Here is a 17498-nt window from a genome sequence, read left to right as displayed (position 1 = left end):
GGCCCGAGTAGAATGGGCGCGCAGCCCAACAGGAGGGTCCTGTTTTGCCAAGGAGTAACAAATTTTGATGCACAAAACGACCCACCGAGAGATGGTCCGTTTGTGCACAGCTTTCCCCTTCTTAGCACCCACGTATCCAACGAAAAGTTGGTCGTCCACCCGGAACTGCTTTGTGCGGTCCAGATAAAAGGAGAGCGCACGTTTTGGGTCCAGACGGTGGAGCCTCTCTTCCTCCTTGGAAGGATGCGGAGGCGGAAAGAAGGTGGGCAAGGTGACAGACTGCCCAAGATGAAATGGAGTCACCACTTTCGGAAAAAAGGAGGGACGAGACCGAAGGACAACCTTGTCCGGATGAACAGAGAGAAAAGGAGGCTTTGAAGATAAAGCCTGGAGCTCACTCACCCGTCTAGCCGAGGTGATGGCTACCAGAAAAGCAGTCTTAAGCGTCAGCAGACGAAGAGGACAATTATGAAGAGGCTCAAAGGGAGCGCACATTAGAAATGTGAGAACAAGATTCAAGTCCCACTGAGGCATTACAAAAGGGACAGGAGGGAACGTGTGAGTAATGCCCTTTAGAAAGCGTGTAACTACAGGGGACTTGAAAAGAGAAGGCTGATCAGGAAGCCGCAAGAAGGCTGATCAGGAAGCCGCAAGAAGGCAGAGATGGCAGCAAGATAACCTTTCAGGGTGCCCAGGGCAGAGCCCTGCCAGGCCAAAGAAAGAAGAAACAGTAGAACCTCAGAAAGAGGGGCGGAAAGGGGATCCACAGCCTTTGCTGTGCACCATGCCACAAATTTGTTCCACCGGCAGGCGTATACCGTCTTTGTGGAGGGACGCCTGGCTGCCAGAATGATATCACAGACTTCAGGAGGCAAGTCAAATGGCATCAACTGCCGCCGCTCAATCTCCACGCATGGAGGTGGAGGCTGGACAGGTTCGGGTGGAGGACCGTCCCCTGCTGCTGCGACAGAAGATCCTCCCGAAGGGGCAGACGTATCGGAGGATCGGTCAACATACTGAGTAGCTCGGGATACCAGTACCTTCGTGCCCAATCCGGAGCCACCAAGATGACTTGGGCCCGGTCGTGCCTGATCTTCAGCACTCTGGGCAGAAGTGGTATAGGCGGAAAGGCGTACAACAGACCGCAACTCCACTTGTGACGAAAAGCGTCGCCGAGCGAGTGCCGCCTTGGAAATTCCAACACGCAGAACTGCTGACATTGCGCGTTCTCTTCGGTGGCGAATAGATCTAACCAAGGCTCTCCCCACTGCTGAAAGAGACCTTGCGCCACTTCGGAGTTCAGACGCCATTCGTGATCCATCATGCACCGGCGGCTGAGTTCGTCTGCTCTGGCGTTCAGAGAGCCCGCCAGATGTTGAACCACTAGGGTGACGTCCTGGTGTTCCAGCCACGTCCAGAGGCGCAGAGCCTCCTGACAAAGGGTCCACGACCCCACCCCGCCCTGTTTGTTGCAATACCACATGGCGGTGGTGTTGTCCGTGAACACCTGCACGACACTTCCCCTGACAGAGGGAAGGAAGGCTTTCAGTGCAAGTCGGATCGCTCTCAACTCCAACAGGTTGATGTGGAGGCGAGACTCCGCCGGAGACCAGAGGCCTCTGATCTCCGCCTCTCCCATATGGCCACCCCATCCCAGGAGGGACGCATCCGTCACTACGACATGCTCCGGTTGGGGAAGGGAGAGGCTCTTGCCCTTGACCCAATCGCGGTCCGTGAGCCACCACTGCAACTGCTGTGCAGTGCCCTCCGAGATCAAGACATGGTCGGACAGGTTGCCGTGATGCTGGGCCCACTGAAACTTCAGGTCCCACTGCAGAGCCCGCATGCACCGCCTGGCGTGATGCACTAGTAGGATGCAGGAGGCCATCAGCCCCAGAAGCCGCAACACTAGCCTGACTGAAACCCAGGCTAGAGGCCGAAAGATGGGAATCGGGGTCTGAATATCCCGGACCCGCTGTTCCGTCGGATAGACCCGGAACTGCGCCGAATCGAGAACCGCTCCGATGAAGAGGAGCTTCTGAGAGGGACTCAGGTGTGACTTCGGCACGTTGATGGAAAATCCCAGCAAATGCAGGAGATCCGCCGTAGTCTGGAGGTGGGAGACGACTGTCTGGGGCGAGCCCGCCTTCAACAACCAGTCGTCGAGATAGGGGAAGACTGGAACCCCTGATCTGCGCAGATGAGCTGCGACCACCGCCATCACTTTCGTGAACACCCGAGGGGCACTGGTGAGGCCGAAGGGGAGCACGGTAAACTGAAAGTGCTCTTGGCCCACCGTGAACCGCAGGTAACGCCGGTGGGCCGGCAGGACGGGGATGTGGAAATATGCGTCCTGCAAGTCCAACGCTACCATCCAGTCTACAGGGTCTAGGGCAGCTAGAACCTGAGCCAAAGTTAACATCTTGAACCTTTCCTTCCGGAGGAAGGCATTGACGTTCCGGAGGTCCAAGATAGGGCGTAGACCCCCTTTGCCCATAGTAGTGGGAATAACAACCACGACCTACTTCTGGGCTCGGAACGCGCTCGACGGCCCCCTTGGCCAAGAGGGCCGAAACTTCCTCGTGGAGAAGATTCAAATGATCCCCCGAGATACGGTGGTGCTGCGGTGGCATGGCTGGAGGGGTCGTCTCGAAGGGGAGGGAGTAGCCCCTTCGGACGATTTGCAGCACCCACCTGTCCGATGTGATGGACCGCCAGTGGAGCAGGTGATGGCGAACTCTGCCGCCCACTGGCATGGAATGGGCCTGAAAGCTCAGACTAGGAAGGCTTTGAGGCGGATGCTGCCGGGGTGGATGTGGGCTGACAGCGTCGTCCTCCAGAACCGCCTCGGCGGAAACCGCGACCGCGCGCAGGTTGGGTCTGCGGCTGGTGGCTAGGCGTACGTGAGGAGGCACCCCTTCCTTGGCCACGAAAGGGGCGAAAGGCGGAAGTTTGCGACCGCGGGGCCGAGAGGCCCAAGGACTTGGCCGTAGCCCGGGAGTCCTTAAAGCGATTCAGCGCACTGTCCGCTTTCTCGCCGAAAAGGCGAGTGCCATCAAAGGGCATGTCCATGAGGGTGCTCTGGACATCGCCCGAAAAGGACGTGGACCGCAGCCAGGCGTGACGTCTAAGCGCCACTGAGGTAGAAATCGCCCTACCCAGCGAGTCCGTAGTGTCAAGCCCACATCGGATAGCATGTCGCGCTGCATCCCTCCCATCGGCCAGAGCCTGGGTAAGTCGTGTCTGGACCTCCTCCGGACACAGGGGCAGCACGTCCTCCACCGTATCCCACAGAGAGTGGGAATAACGGTCCACGAGACAGGCGGTGTTCAAAGACCGCAGGCCCAAACTAAGGGAGGAGAACAGCTTTTTGCCGAACTGTTCCAGTCTCTTGGAATCCCGGTCCGGCGGAGCGGTCGGGAAGGAGGATTGGGAGGTAGAGGCCTGGATAACCAGGCTCTCGGGGGTAGGGTGTTGGGACAGAAAACTGGGGTCGCCCGGAGCAGGGTGGTGGCGCCTGGCGACGTTCCTGTCCACAGGAGGAACTGTGGAGGGCTTGGACCAGGTGCCCTGCAGAACGTCAGTGAGGGCCTCATTGAATGGCAGCAGAGGCTCAGTGGAGCTTGCTGCAGACTGAAGCACCTCAGTGAGGACGTTAGTCCTCACAGCCACAGCAGGTAGCTCGAGCCCAAGGGCTGCGGCCGCCTTGCGCAGAGGTATGCAGACCACTGGCCTCCCCCAGTTCATCTGCCCAGTCCTGTGGGAGTTGAGCCTGAACGGCCATAGGATCCTCGGTTCCCTCCCATTTGCCCCCATCATCCGATTCCTGGTATGCAGGAGGAAGGATCGGAGCCGGGCGATAGACAAAATGTGTCTCCAGCGGCGCCGAACGCGGCGTCCATCGACGCCGTAACGGCGCCGGGCCCGGAGCGGGGCTGAACAGGGGCTCGACGCCGAGCGGAGCCGGCGTCGGAGGTGGTACCGGTGTCGACACCGGCGGAGGAGGCGTGACGAGGTCGACCGGCGTCGGCGGGGACTCTGGAACGGGTCCCACGGGCACTTGCGGCGTCGAGGCCGGAGCCGTCGACGGCGCCGGGGCCGGAGCCGCCGGCAGGCAAGCTTGCCCAGTCGGGTCCGCGGGGCCAGAAGGCGCGCCAGCGGGCGTCGACGGCGGAGCCAGGTTCCTCATGGCCGAGAGGAAGGCACTGACTTCCGCCGGCGTCGCGTCAGTCCCAGGGACCGGCGGGTATGGGGACTTGTGCGGCGCCTGCGGCTCCGCTGGAGCCGCGGAGGTGGAACCACCCTGACCCTCGGCCGAGTCGCGCGACCGGCGAGGGGAGTCCGAAGAGCGGTGTCGCCTCTTGGTCTTCTTGGAGTGCTTAGACTTACCCGAAGACTTGGAGCCAGACGATCGATGACGTCGGCTGCGGCTCCGCGACCGATCCTTGGACCTCCTCCTGGACCGGGATCGAGAGGGGCGCGGAGCCGAGTGGCGAAGCTCAAGAAGCTTATGGGACCGCTCCCGTCTAGCCTTCGAGGTCAGGGCCATGCAGTCCGAACACGACTCCGCGTCGTGGTCGAGGCCCAAGCAGTAAAGGCACCGGCGGTGATGGTCCGTAACCGACATCAAGCGGTTGCAGTCAGCACAGGCTTTAAAACCAGGCATCCTACCGGCACCGGAGTCGAGACAAGATCAAAAAGGATCGAAAAAAGTTAGTCAAAAAGTGACTAAAGGGGTAGCTCACCCGGATCTGCGCTTACTGGCGCGGAAAAAAGAAGAACTGACGTCAGCGCGCGAGGGCGGCGTCCAAGTACTCCGACGACGTCATTCCGGCGCGCGACGCCGACGACGGACGCGGAGCCGCAGACGACGCCTAGCGACGCGCAAGGGGAATTGCTGACGAAAAATCTTCCGGATCCAGTCTGACGCCTGGGGATATTCTAAGGTGAGGAATCTAACTAACGTGTTTCTTTCAGATATATTTCTTAACTGATATTTATTTTGTCTCTCTATTGCCAGGAATGCATTACCTAGTTCATGTCAATAATTACCATGGGTTGTTTTGAGTCAGGAGTTCTATTCTTGATTTTGCATTCCTTAATTTATTGGGAGTGTTTACTTCTATACGTTTTGCTTGTATTATGTAACTAACTGAAAAAAAAGATGAGTGTTGTGGCTACATGATGACATCTGGTGAGATCAAGGAATGATGTGTGTTCATTATATATTTTTGAGTAGGTTCATTCTGTTATTGGATCGCTAGTTTACCTCGATACAGCTATCACTGGGCTGGTGTCCTGAGCGGTTTTAAAATAAACTTGTTGTGTGTCACCTACGATGGAGCAGTCATCCTTTACCCACATACAGCATTACTTCATAAAGCATTCATATGCAATTTTAGACTCAATTTTGGTTTTGTAGCTTAAAAGAAATATATTTTTCCCATACATTGGTTTAAAAGACAAACACTGTTAATCGAATGTTGCCAATGAAAAAGCATCATTTTATGCTTAATTTGGAGAGTGTTGTTTTGCATTTTAAAAAGCATTTTAGAATCTCAAGCATAGGTGAGACTATTCAGAGTTTCAAAATATTTTTGTGGGATATGTGGTGTCAAAATTAGGGCAATATTTTCCAACCTACCAATTAAATACATTTTATAAGGGTAAACAAATAAAGCACATTTTAAAAATGTGAATTAGATTCTAGGTCTCAAAACCACAGATCGTTATCATCAAGAGGAACTACTGTGGTACAAGCATTTTTCTTAGTCATCTCTAGTAGTGCCAAGCAGGAAGATTTAATCTTACAAGTAAAGGGCTTCTATCTGCAATTCTATCATTTTGATGAATTTCCCTAAAGTAAACCAACCTGACCAAATCAGGCTGACGAAACTATTATGCCGACATTTCAAAATGGCCATATACCAGTTCCACAAACATAGTATATTTTTGTGAGAAAGGTATGTGTATTTTTAAAAAAAGGTCTTAGCAGGAGGTCAAGCAAGGGCGAGGGATTAAAGAAACGGGAGACAAAGGGAGAGTGAAGATAAGATGTAGGGGGAACACCCTTTAAAAAAAAGAAAGGGTGTTATGGGGGAAACCCCCTAAAAAGTGCCACAGAGAAAAACAAACATGATGAAAAATGTTTCTTCAAGAATGTATTTCTCCAGGTTGATTATGACAACTTGGTGAAAACCACCGAAAGAAAAATACTTCAATAAAGATTTGACAAAATAATTTCATAAGAACACGATTCTGAAAATTAGTTTTTTGTCCAAAAACACACAGAACCCTTATATTGTTGTGGTTTACTCTTGGTTTTTTTTGTATACCTTTCATGTTGGAGTAGAATGGCGCTTGCACTATTGGTTTTATAAACGTTTACAAACCTAAGTCTGCATTTGGTTTGATCACAGGGGTTCATGAAAATATTCTTTTTAGCTAGATAACTGTATGGACCACTGAACTTAGCTAAAGAAAAGGGATTATGTTTTCCAATGTAGAGGACAACTTGTATCGAACCACCTATTGCTGTTTTTTCTGCTAAAGGTTAAATGCGGTTTGTGCAAATACCTTCTCGGCAATGATGGTGTCTTGTGGAATAAAAACAGTCACAGAAGCTATTTGCACAAAAAGAAATAGAATCTTGGGAGAACAGCAATCGCTTGCCTGAAACACAAACAACTCCAACATAACCTTTTGATTTAAAATGTAAAGCAAAGTTGTATGATATAGAAATCAGTGACCTTCCCTGGATATCAAGAAGCGTTACAACAAACAAATGATGGACGGAATGCTGACAATGCAGACATTCTCCCCCAGTCAAGAGATCTGGGTTAAATCCATCGTTCTTTTGCCCACTACGCCACCCCAGTTCAGACATGGCCATATGCAAATCAGTCTTGACCCTGTGCCTCATGGGAACAGTCCAGCCCGAACTGCCAAGCGATGTCTTCCCTGGACCGGAATCAAGCATCCTAGGACCGGTTTCTGGCTATCAGCCGTCTTCAGCCAGGCTTGCTTGAATCCATGAGGCACAGGGTCAAGACTGATTTGCATATGGCCATGTCTAAACTGGGGTGGTGTAGTGGGCAAAAGAACGATGGATTTAACCCAGATCTCTTGACTGGGGGAGAATGTCTGCATTGTCAGCATTCCGTCCATCATTTGTTTGTTGTAACGCTTTTCGTCCTAAGTGGGATGGGTATTCCCAGACGTGGGACCCGTGCTCACTACGCCACTGGAGTCAAGCTATCCTGGCTGATGACGGCTGATAGCCAGAAACCGGTCCTAGGATGCTTGATTCCGGTCCAGGGAAGACATGGCTTGGCAGTTCGGGCTGGACTGTTCCCATGAGGCACAGGGTCAAGACGGATTTGCATATGGCCATGTCTAAACTGGGGTGGTGTAGTGGGCAAAAGAACGATGGATTTAACCCAGATCTCTTGACTGGGGAAGAATGTCTGCATTGTCAGCATTCCGTCCATCATTTGTTTGTTGTAACGCTTTTCGCCCTAAGTGGGATGGGTATTCCCAGACGTGGGACCCGTGCTCACTACGCCACTGGAGTCAAGCTATCCTGGCTGATGACGGCTGATAGCCAGAAACCGGTCCTAGGATGCTTGATTCGGGTCCAGGGAAGACATGGCTTGGCAGTTCGGGCTGGACTGTTCCCATGAGGCACAGGGTCAAGACTGATTTGCATATGGCCATGTCTAAACTGGGGTGGTGTAGTGGGCAAAAGAACGATGGATTTAACCCAGATCTCTTGACTGGGGGAGAATGTCTGCATTGTCAGCATTCCGTCCATCATTTGTTTGTTGTAACACTGGATATCAAGAAGGCACAAGAGTTTCCAAGAAGAAAATGAACCTACAGTTTTGAGGGAAAACACCCAACTCTGGGTGGAAAAATGAAGAATAAAGCATGTGTATCTCAACGACTAGACTGGAAATCCAGATATGCATGAATAATCATCTGCCATAAATTATTAAATTGATCAAAGTAGGAACAAGCCTTTGAAAAATCTGGGATCCAAACTCATTGAGGGACGTGCGGATGTGACTGTTGCTGAAAAGAAGCCTAGGTTTATGCCCTACTCCAACCTAAATGTCACCCTCTCCTGGGACAGACATCTACACAACAGTAGAGGCGGTTAGCACGCTAGTAATTAATACTGCCAACTTCACAGTCACCGGGGATCTGAACATCCATTTAGAGAAATCTGATGATCCTGATGTGGCAAATTTTATAGCAGATATGGCAGCTGGCCCTACTCGCGTAGCTGGCCATTTGTTGGAGCCAGTTTTTACCAATATACCTTCACTTACAGCCCTTGCCCTCACACCTATGCGACGGTCTGACCATTACTTGGTCCCTCTGTCCCTTCAGGAGATATCTCCTTTACGGAGCTCCGACCAGACATTCTCGCTTAAACGCCCTTGGCATAAGCTTAACTGGGATTCTTTCCAGGCCCAACTATCTAAAACATGTCCTAGCCTTCCTAACGACCCTGATGAGGCATATGGGGTCCTTACAGATTGGATCAGTCGGCCACTGGATGGTCTCATTCCTGAGAAATTGTCCCTGAATCGTAAAACTCGATCTAAGCCATGGTACATTAGCAAGCTGGCCGATCTGTGTAAAGAACACAAAAGGCTGGAACGTATTTGGAGAAGGGATTTTAACATCAAGGCGAAAGATAGCCATCGTATGGCAGTCAAAAGCTATCATAAGGCCATTCAATTGGCGCGCGCAACGTTCTATTTCCGACCTAATCCGCAACAGCGATAACCCGGCAAAGAGCGTATTCACGATACTCTCCAGTTTTAAACCACAGCAGACCAACGTAGGGCAGTAAATACAATCCAATGAGCAATGTGAGGTCCTTGCCTCCTTTTTTATTAGGAAGGTAGATAACATCTATAGGTCCTTCCCTGCCATAGCTATCACCCCTTCATGGGTAGGGTGTGATCAACCTGCCAATACCTTGGAGTCCCTTGCACCCATTTCCACAGACCAATTACAAGCACTCTGTAGGAAAATTAAATCTGGCTCACCGGCTGATCCCCCTTAAACCGGAACAATTCAGAAGGGTGTTGCCTACGATCTTGCCTCTTTGAAACAGGTAATTAATATGTCGCTCTCCACCGCTGTTGTGCCCAAGGCGTGGAAACATGCCAAAGTGCTACCTCTATTAAGAAAACCTTTGTTGGACCCGGCTAAGCTAAGCCCGAAACTTATCGCCCCAGCTCACTACTCCCATGGGTAGCTAAGATTATGGAGGCGCATGTTAATTCACTACTCTCAGACTTCCTGACCGAGGACGACACACTGGACCCCTCCCAGAATGACTTTCGACCTTGTCACAGCACAGAGTCTGCTCTCTTGGCCGTGACAGAACATCTCTGGTCTGCGTTAGACACTGGCCACACGTCTGCGCTGATCCTGCTGGATCTCAGCACCGCGTTTGACACAGTGTCTCATGCCATTCTGCTACAACGCTTGGAGGAGGCGGGGTTTATCGGCTTGGCCTTGAAGTGGTTCACCTCGTTCCTTAGTGAGAGGTCTTTTAGGGTTTTTGTCCCCCCTTTTTCCTCAGGCATCCATTCCATCAAACAAGGTGTTCCACAGGGTTCCTCCCTCAGTCCCCTTTTATTCAATCTCTATGTCCAACCGCTGGCAGCAGTGGCTAGAAACAGGGGACTGACCATGGTCTCTTACGCCGACGACACTCAGCTGGTGGTAGCACTCTAGCGACACCAAGAGGGACGCCCTGAAATTTCGGGGCGACCTGGTGGTGGTCGCTGAATGGATGACAGCTAACTGCCTCCAGCTGAACGCCAGTAAATCTGAGGTGGTGTTGGTGGAAAAGGACCATGGGCTTTGGAGTGAGCTTTGGTGGCCAGAAAATTTGGGGAGCGCCCCTCCTCCTAAGCAAGTTGTCAAAAACCTGGGGGTCTGGTTAGACTCATCGCTCAGCTATCAAGTCCAAACGAAAAAGGTAGCAGGGACGTGTTTTGGGCTCTTGCGGGGGCTTAGACCCCTATTGGGGTTTTTTGACCCCCCGACGCGCCAGACTATTATCCAGGCAGCTATAATGTCCAGATTGGATTATGCCTGTTCCCTGTATTTACGGGCAAATAAGGCCGAGATTGCTCAGCTACAACGGGTCCAGAACGCAGCGGCCAGATCACTGATTGACTTGCGCAGGTCCTGTCCGGTGTCACCCACAATTCACCGGCTTCACTGGTTACCGGTGGCCAAGAGAATAGAATTTAAGGCCCTTTGTATTACTTTTAAGGCCCTGAAATTCAACACTCCTGGTATTCTGGCTAACCTGGTTACTCCCTATGTTCCTACATGCCAGCTCCGGTCACTTGGACAGCACTTGGTGAGGGTCCCTAGGTTCCAGAGCGTGCGGGCAGGAGGCCGTTCCTTCCGCAGCAGGGCAACCCTCCTTTAGAACTCACTGCCCACTCACATTCGAAACCATACTAACTATTTGACGTTCAGGAAGGCCATAAAAACCCACTTATTTCCCAGCGTTTAGCTCCTGTCTCCTTCCGCTTTAGCTGCCTTGCTGACAGCGCCGGGACGCCCCTTTGCTGGGGCAGCTGTTGCGCTATACAAATGGCAGTAACATAACATAACAATAAATTGAGGTGGTCTGTCTTGAACGTCACAAACCTCACAATTAAAACGAGCTTAGTTCAAAAAAGACCAACGAGGAGAATCCGATCCAAAACAAAAATTGAGCACAGAAGAGAGAATGGATAGGACTCAGAGTGAGCAGGTGGAAGTAAACACGGGGGGAGCAGCTCTGGGGGGACCTGGTAGCAACACTTACGTCTGAGATCAGAAGTAGGTTTGAGCAGTCTGAAGGGAACCAAAGAGATTAAATTGGCTTGTGAGGCTTTAGAGAATTTGATGATCTTGCAGGAAGAACAACAGTTTTAGAGGCGTCAGTTGAGGAACTTAAGGTTAAGATACAGACAAATGAAGATATAAAAGCCTTGAAATTGAGAGACCATGGGCGTCAGGATTGGAAGGAAAGGATGAAAAACAACCAAAGGAGAAATAATTTACGGATCCTGAATGTGCCGGAAGGAGCGGCGGGAGATGACCTGAAAGGTCTGGTAGTTAAGTTGATTAAGACAGGACTCCATCTAGAAGAGACCGAGCACGAGTTGGGTAGGGACATCCAAAGAGCCCTTCAGGCTAACTCCAAACAGAAGCAAACCCAGGAGGATTTTGGTAAATTTCCTTACTAACTCTCTGAAAGAGAAGGCATTATCCCGCGCTTTGAAAATGAAAGCAGTAAAGGCAGATGGGTTGTCTTGTGAAATTAGGTCCGATATTTCCTACATTACCTCCAACAGGCAATGGGAGTTAGGCAAGAGAATGGACCAGTTGAAGGAGTTAGGGGCCTCCGTGCAGATTAAATTCCCGGAGGTGCTAAAAGTTATGATGAATAATAGGATGCATAATTTCAGAGCGGTGAGCGAAGTAGATGACTTTATAGGATCTTGTAAATAGATATAGAAATGAGGTAGTTAGCTAGGAAGAGCATAAATAGTAGTTTGGAACGAAATTCTCTATTTATAAAGGTGGAGATAAAAACACACTTGGGGCAAACCCATAGGCTAAGGCTATTAGAAATGGGGGGTAGGTTCTCCATGGGGGGTGGAGGGGGAAGGATAGGGGTCACTGGTTGAGCAGCATTAGGGAAAAAAGAAAAAAAATCCTCAAGTCTCAGATTCGCCAGTTGAGAAGGCTACTAAGATAGCAACATGGGAGATGGACAGAGATTGAGTTTGAAGATTTTATCTTGGAATGTTAATGGGTTAAGGGGGAGGCCAAAGAGAGATCGTATCCTCCAGTATATAAAAGATTCTACTGCCCAGAACTGTGTGCTTCAGGAGACGCATCTGTCTGAGAAAGAGTGTAAGGAAGTATTTAAGTCCCAAACGTGGGTGCAACAAATGGTGTGTACTAAGCAAACCTGTGTAACTAAAGGGGTGGTGATATTGATAAAACGTGACACAAATGCTTCTATTATAGAAAGTAACTCAGATACCCGAGGTAGATGGGTCGTAGCAAAATTAAAAGTAGAGGGGCTTGGTTCCACGTTGGCAGGGTACTACGGGCCCAATGTGGATGATGATGATATAGCACCACTACAAGAGTTATTGGTGGAGTGATCTTGTTCCTCCGACCCAATTATTTGGGCAGGTGATTTTAATGTGACATTAGATAGTACCTTGGATAGATCGGCTGGTAGGAGAGCAATTGCAAATCAAAAAATGATGGGTCAGATAAAATCTATGAAGAAACTGGGATTACATGACAGTTGGGGATGGAGGATGGGGAATAAAAGAGGATATACGTACGCAAATAAGAAATATCATAGGTCTACGGGAACAAGTTAAGAACATTACACATATCGGGATTCACCTGTCAGAACATTCCGCAATTTTTTGGGAGATTTGTCTTAGGGAAGATAGCTTACCCCCCAGATGGACGTTAGATCGTACCCTGTTGTTGGATAAGGAAATTGTGAGGAGATTAAAAGAGGATACAGTTGAATTTTTCGACTTTAATTGGGGCTCGGCTCCAGCAGGGATGGTGCGGGACTCCTACAAAGCTTACTTGAGGAGGAAGCTAATAAGTTATGCTGCCGGGTAGAGGAGAGTCTTTTGGGAAGAGATTAGAGAAGTAGAGGAGAGGATAAGAGTATTAGAAGGAGAGCTGACCAACAGTAGTCAAAGACAGAATGAATGGAGGTGGTCTGTCTTGAACGTCAGACGTCACAAGTAAAACGGGCTTAGTTTAAAAAAGCCACTGATTGCGATTCTGTAACCAATTTATTTTTGCATTACTATATATTTACACCCTTGACCCATAATCCATCACCTTGCTGCATAAACAGCATATTTAATAAAGAATGTGTGCTTGCTCTGGGGGAAACAACAAAAGAGATAAATTCACAACCTTTGGATAATTACACAATCACATACTAACAACAAGCACTTGCAATGCAGTTCAGTTTCAGTTCAGTTTTAATTTGCGTTTATTTGGACCGTAGATCCATAAACAAAACACACAAAATTTAAATGCAATAGGTCTCGCATTTATGCAAATTTAAGCTATTGGCACTGTAAATGACAATGCCTTTTATTTATGTTTTAAAAACCAAATCATAAATAAAAGGCATTGTCATTTACAATGCCAATAGCTCAGAGTTGCGTAAATGCGAGACCAATTGCATTGCGAATGCTTGTTTACCCAAAGCTACTAGAGCTGCACTTTGACACTATTTTTAGAACAGTATTACAGTCATACTCACAGATCATCCAAAAGGAACATTCCATTAACTCAATACCTTTTATGCTGGGTGGTAAGGGCAGCAATAAACACGCACCAAACACTGCCCGAGCAACAGCAAGGAAACTAGGCGTACCTTGCAGCATGGCGTCTATGCTCCAGAAAAATTGCCTAAATGTAGTTATAACGATGCTGTTAGCCTCGTGTGTGAGGTCTATCCTCTAGAAAACGGCCTTGATGGTGAGGTCCACTCCCTTTCATTGTCTTCACCCCCGCACAGGCTCCTCCAACTGCCCTCCTGCCCTTTTTCCTACCCACTTCACCACGCCTCTTTTACCCATTTATGGAGGCTGCCTGTGTTAATACTGGAGGCACCACCCAAGCTGACGGGGTGAGCGGTGTGAGGCACCACAAAGCACTGCTGAGATGTGCACTCTATGCACACAGAGGTGGGGCGGCTGACTGGTGTTGCATGAAAGTCAGGATATCCTGCACTTACCTGTAGCTATATGCGGGCGTAGAGCAGCGGCAAGCTGAGCCACTGGCTGCAGCTTGTTTGCATGGGATGCTGGCAGGGGCAACATCACCACTTTGAATGTTATTAATGTATCGAACAGGTAGATTTGACCACAATAATTAAGGAGCATGGCGCTGTGGAGTAATAAAGCGGAGTGTGTTTAAGCTCAGCTCTATCCCTTAAATTTAAAGGGAAAGTGGTGCTGTTGTAAAAGTAATAAATGCGCCCGGCCAAAAGTGAAAGTGGCTGTATTATTAAATAAATAAATAAAATTGCCCCGTGAAAAGTGAAAGCGGCGGTATTACAAAATAAATAAAGGCACCATGACAAAGGTGAAAGCGGCGGTATTATTAAATAAAGGTGCCCGGCCAAACGTTAAAGTGGCGGTGAATGTTGCAGGAAAGTATGTCATGCCTGAGGTAGGAAAAACTAATTCAAGGCTATAGTGCTTACGGACTAAATAACATGTACCCTGTAACAGAAGTAAAGGGGCGAGTAGCCATGGGAGGTTACAAAATGAAGCCATGGCCGTACTAAGAAGGGACTAAGGAGCCTATTACAGAATTAGAAGCCAGCATTTACCAAGGACAAAGACACAAGCCAATGAAGAATGTGGGCGGAGAGTGGGCGGCTTCTCTTTCATACTCTACTACAGCGGCTCACCAGAGCAGTGCATGCGCGCTGACTCAGGCTCGACCTAAAAATTATTTACTTCTTGGGGGCACAGTTGCTAACCTGTGTGTCTTAAGTCCTCTGGAGCGTTGAAAATGCCCAAATTAATTTTTGCGAAAATTAGACACTTCTATAATAAAGGCTTTTAACTTCAAGGGGATGAGCCAATCAACTAATTACTGTGACTTCATAGTCACCCTGCAGGCTTTGCAAAAAGGTGTCAAGTTTGTGAGGTTTTATGCGCAGACTGCTACTGTCAACTGCACTTAGACCACAGCAGAAGAATTGTTCCATACAACGAATAGAAGCAATTGCTGAAAATTATGGTATCAAAGGAAGACAACTTCAATGATACAAACAGTTTTTACATAAATGCAATTCAGGTAATCCGGCTGACTTGAATACACAAAAGAAACCTATATGTGTATCAGGAAAACAACATACATGAATGGCCCCGACTATAAGCAGGCAGATAATTACAGATTCTGTGTGCCAACTCCTGTTACTGCAAACATCAGAAATTAGGAGTTGTGCATTTTTTTTAAATCACACCTAGTATTTAAAACACATCTACTACATTTCGGCTGATGACACTTGAGGAAATTTGAAGAGAGAATGATGCCCGGTAAATACCGGATATCTGTATTTTGGTGCTGTTACTACCAAACTCAACATTACGCCCATTTCACGGGCAACATTCGTAATATGTGATAATTTTTGCATCTGGTAAATTCCGATTTTATTAAGGCGATAATTATTGCATCAAAATCTGGGTCACTCATAATGAGTGCCTAGGTATAGCAATTATGCACAATTTAATTCTTGTACAAATGGGTTTCAGGATTTTGCGGTTTCATACTTGAGATTAGTGCAGAGTAATAGTGTTCAAACTCTATCTTTAGACTTTTTAACACTATTCTTAAAAAGCTTGCCCCAAGAAATCCACAGAAATATAGTTTTCTAAATACAGTTTATATTATAAAGAAACAATAAAAAAGAAGGCCTATGAATAGAATAAAAAAATTGGACGGCCCATACCCGATTTCTTTCTGCTGCCCACAGGATCAGTTTTTCACTATCATTGCTCAGCTTTTCCTCTTGCTCCTGGTACCACTCTTCTGGTTTACCCGCTAGGTCCTCCTCGTCATCATCATCATCAGACTCTCCTGGCCAAAGGCTGTGAGTACCGGTTGGGATCAGGTGCCTGTGAGTCTCTAGCAGCTCAAGCTGGTTAAAGTCCTCTGCAAACTCCCCAAATCTGGACTCCAGTTCTTCCACCGAAGCGGACTCAGCTGAATCACTCATGATTAATGCTAAGGATACACACAGTAAAACAGAGGATGAGTTTCAAAAGAATATCATTTTATAGAAGGGCTTTCTCTTCATTGACCTTGTTGCCCAAGACACTTTAGAAGCACATGATCTGCTTTATATAATAAAAACTCATGCAGTATAATTATCGGGGAATAATTTATGTTAGAAGAATTTGTACATTCATTTTAATACGAATATTGCACTGAAGCGCTTTCTTAATTTGGGCTACCTTTTCATATTGTTCTGCGATTTCTATGTATGTAGTGTGCATGTTTGTTTTCCCCAAAAACTTTATTGGCATTTTGATTCATAAAAGCAAGTTGTACAAGCAGGAGCCGTGTCTGGGGGACCCATGTTCCCAGACACCACCTTTGCCCCCCATATCCACAGATATGTTCCATGTACATCCACACCAATTATTTTAGGGGATCTCCCCTTACAGTTCTGTGCAAGGATTTCTATACCAACTAAACAGCATTAACTCCCGAATGCCCCGCCCACCTTCCCTGTCTGTGTCATGGTTCCCATTTTCATGTTATATTTGTCTTACGGAGATTTCGATTATCTCAGGGTATTGCCACCCAGCACCCCATTAAGTAGCATCCACCCACCTGCAGTCCCATAAAACAGCAGCATCATCCACCACATCAATCCTCCTGTGCATCGTGGGTCCGCGAGTCCCTCAGGTCTGCTAGCATCACTGCACATACTCCGGTGTCATCCTCAAGCTTTTAATCCCTCCAGACTTGTTTCATACAGATCAATTCCGCGGTCACCCATTCCCACATGTCTTGCAGCCACGCATCAATCCCTGGGGGTACAAGGCTTAGCAATGCTATTGCAATACGTCTCTTTGTGAACACTAACCCCAAAAGGACAAACTGTCAACTCAATTTCTTAGCTTTGGGAGTGGGCAACAGTCCCAGCAGCACGGATCGTATCTCCCTGGGGATTTTCCATCCTGTAGCTTTTTGCAAACGTGGCAGTATATTCTCTCAATATTGCACAAGAATCAGGCATTTCCACACCATGTGTTCAAAGATGGCCTCTGTCTCTCTGCATCGGGGGCATGCACTTGAGCGGCTCAGGGCGATTTTGCATAAGGTCTGAGGGGTAAGATAAACTTGATGCACGATGTTGTATTGTATCAGCTTAAATCATGCATTAGAACTCACCTCCTGGACCCCCTCATGAATTCTCAACCAGACTCGCTCCAAGAGGGGCTCCCCTATCACTTCCTTCCATCGCGCCTGTACCAGGAGAGTCCCCCTAGGGAGGTCATCCTGAAACGCCCTATAAAATATAGTGTGCATGGTTGATTGGGTTAGTTATCTAGTATGGTAATGGTTCATGTTTGGTAATGTGAAGCTCAATTCCACCTTGGGCCCTATTAGGAGTCAGGCGAAACAAAATGAACGCATGTTTTAGGTGCTACTTTTTTCCACACCTGGTTATTGGATTTTTTTTCAGCCGGTAAAACATGCTGGAAGGATCACATTGAGAGTTTGGTTGCAACAGCAGCCAAGTCGCATTCCTTTTTTTTTTTTCTTAACGGAGGAAGCATAAAATGTTTTGCTTTCCCTACTCCCTCCCTCCCTCATCTTCCACACTGCTTAAGGCAGGTTGTAAATGTATGCATTAAACCACATAGAAGTGGGAATTCCGT

General features: G+C 48.3%; 1 protein-coding gene across 3 annotated transcripts in view; it reads right to left on the bottom strand.

Annotated features, from left to right (window-relative positions):
* ANKRD49 (ankyrin repeat domain 49) overlaps window positions 1-17498 on the bottom strand; it is an 86075-nt gene that overhangs the window by 18089 nt on the left and 50488 nt on the right. For all 3 annotated transcript variants that reach the window (XM_085621404.1, XM_085621405.1, XM_085621403.1), the window contains exon 2: window positions 15557-15831. In XM_085621404.1, the coding sequence (XP_085477530.1) occupies window positions 15557-15823 (267 nt within the window). In that variant the 5' untranslated portion in view covers window positions 15824-15831. The remainder of the gene's footprint in view (window positions 1-15556; window positions 15832-17498) is intronic.

The sequence above is a fragment of the Triturus cristatus genome, chromosome 8, assembly GCF_964204655.1.
Source record: "Triturus cristatus chromosome 8, aTriCri1.1, whole genome shotgun sequence".
NCBI lineage: Eukaryota > Metazoa > Chordata > Amphibia > Caudata > Salamandridae > Triturus > Triturus cristatus.
Note: the sequence above shows the minus strand (reverse complement) of the source record. Positions and strands in the feature narration are given on the sequence as shown.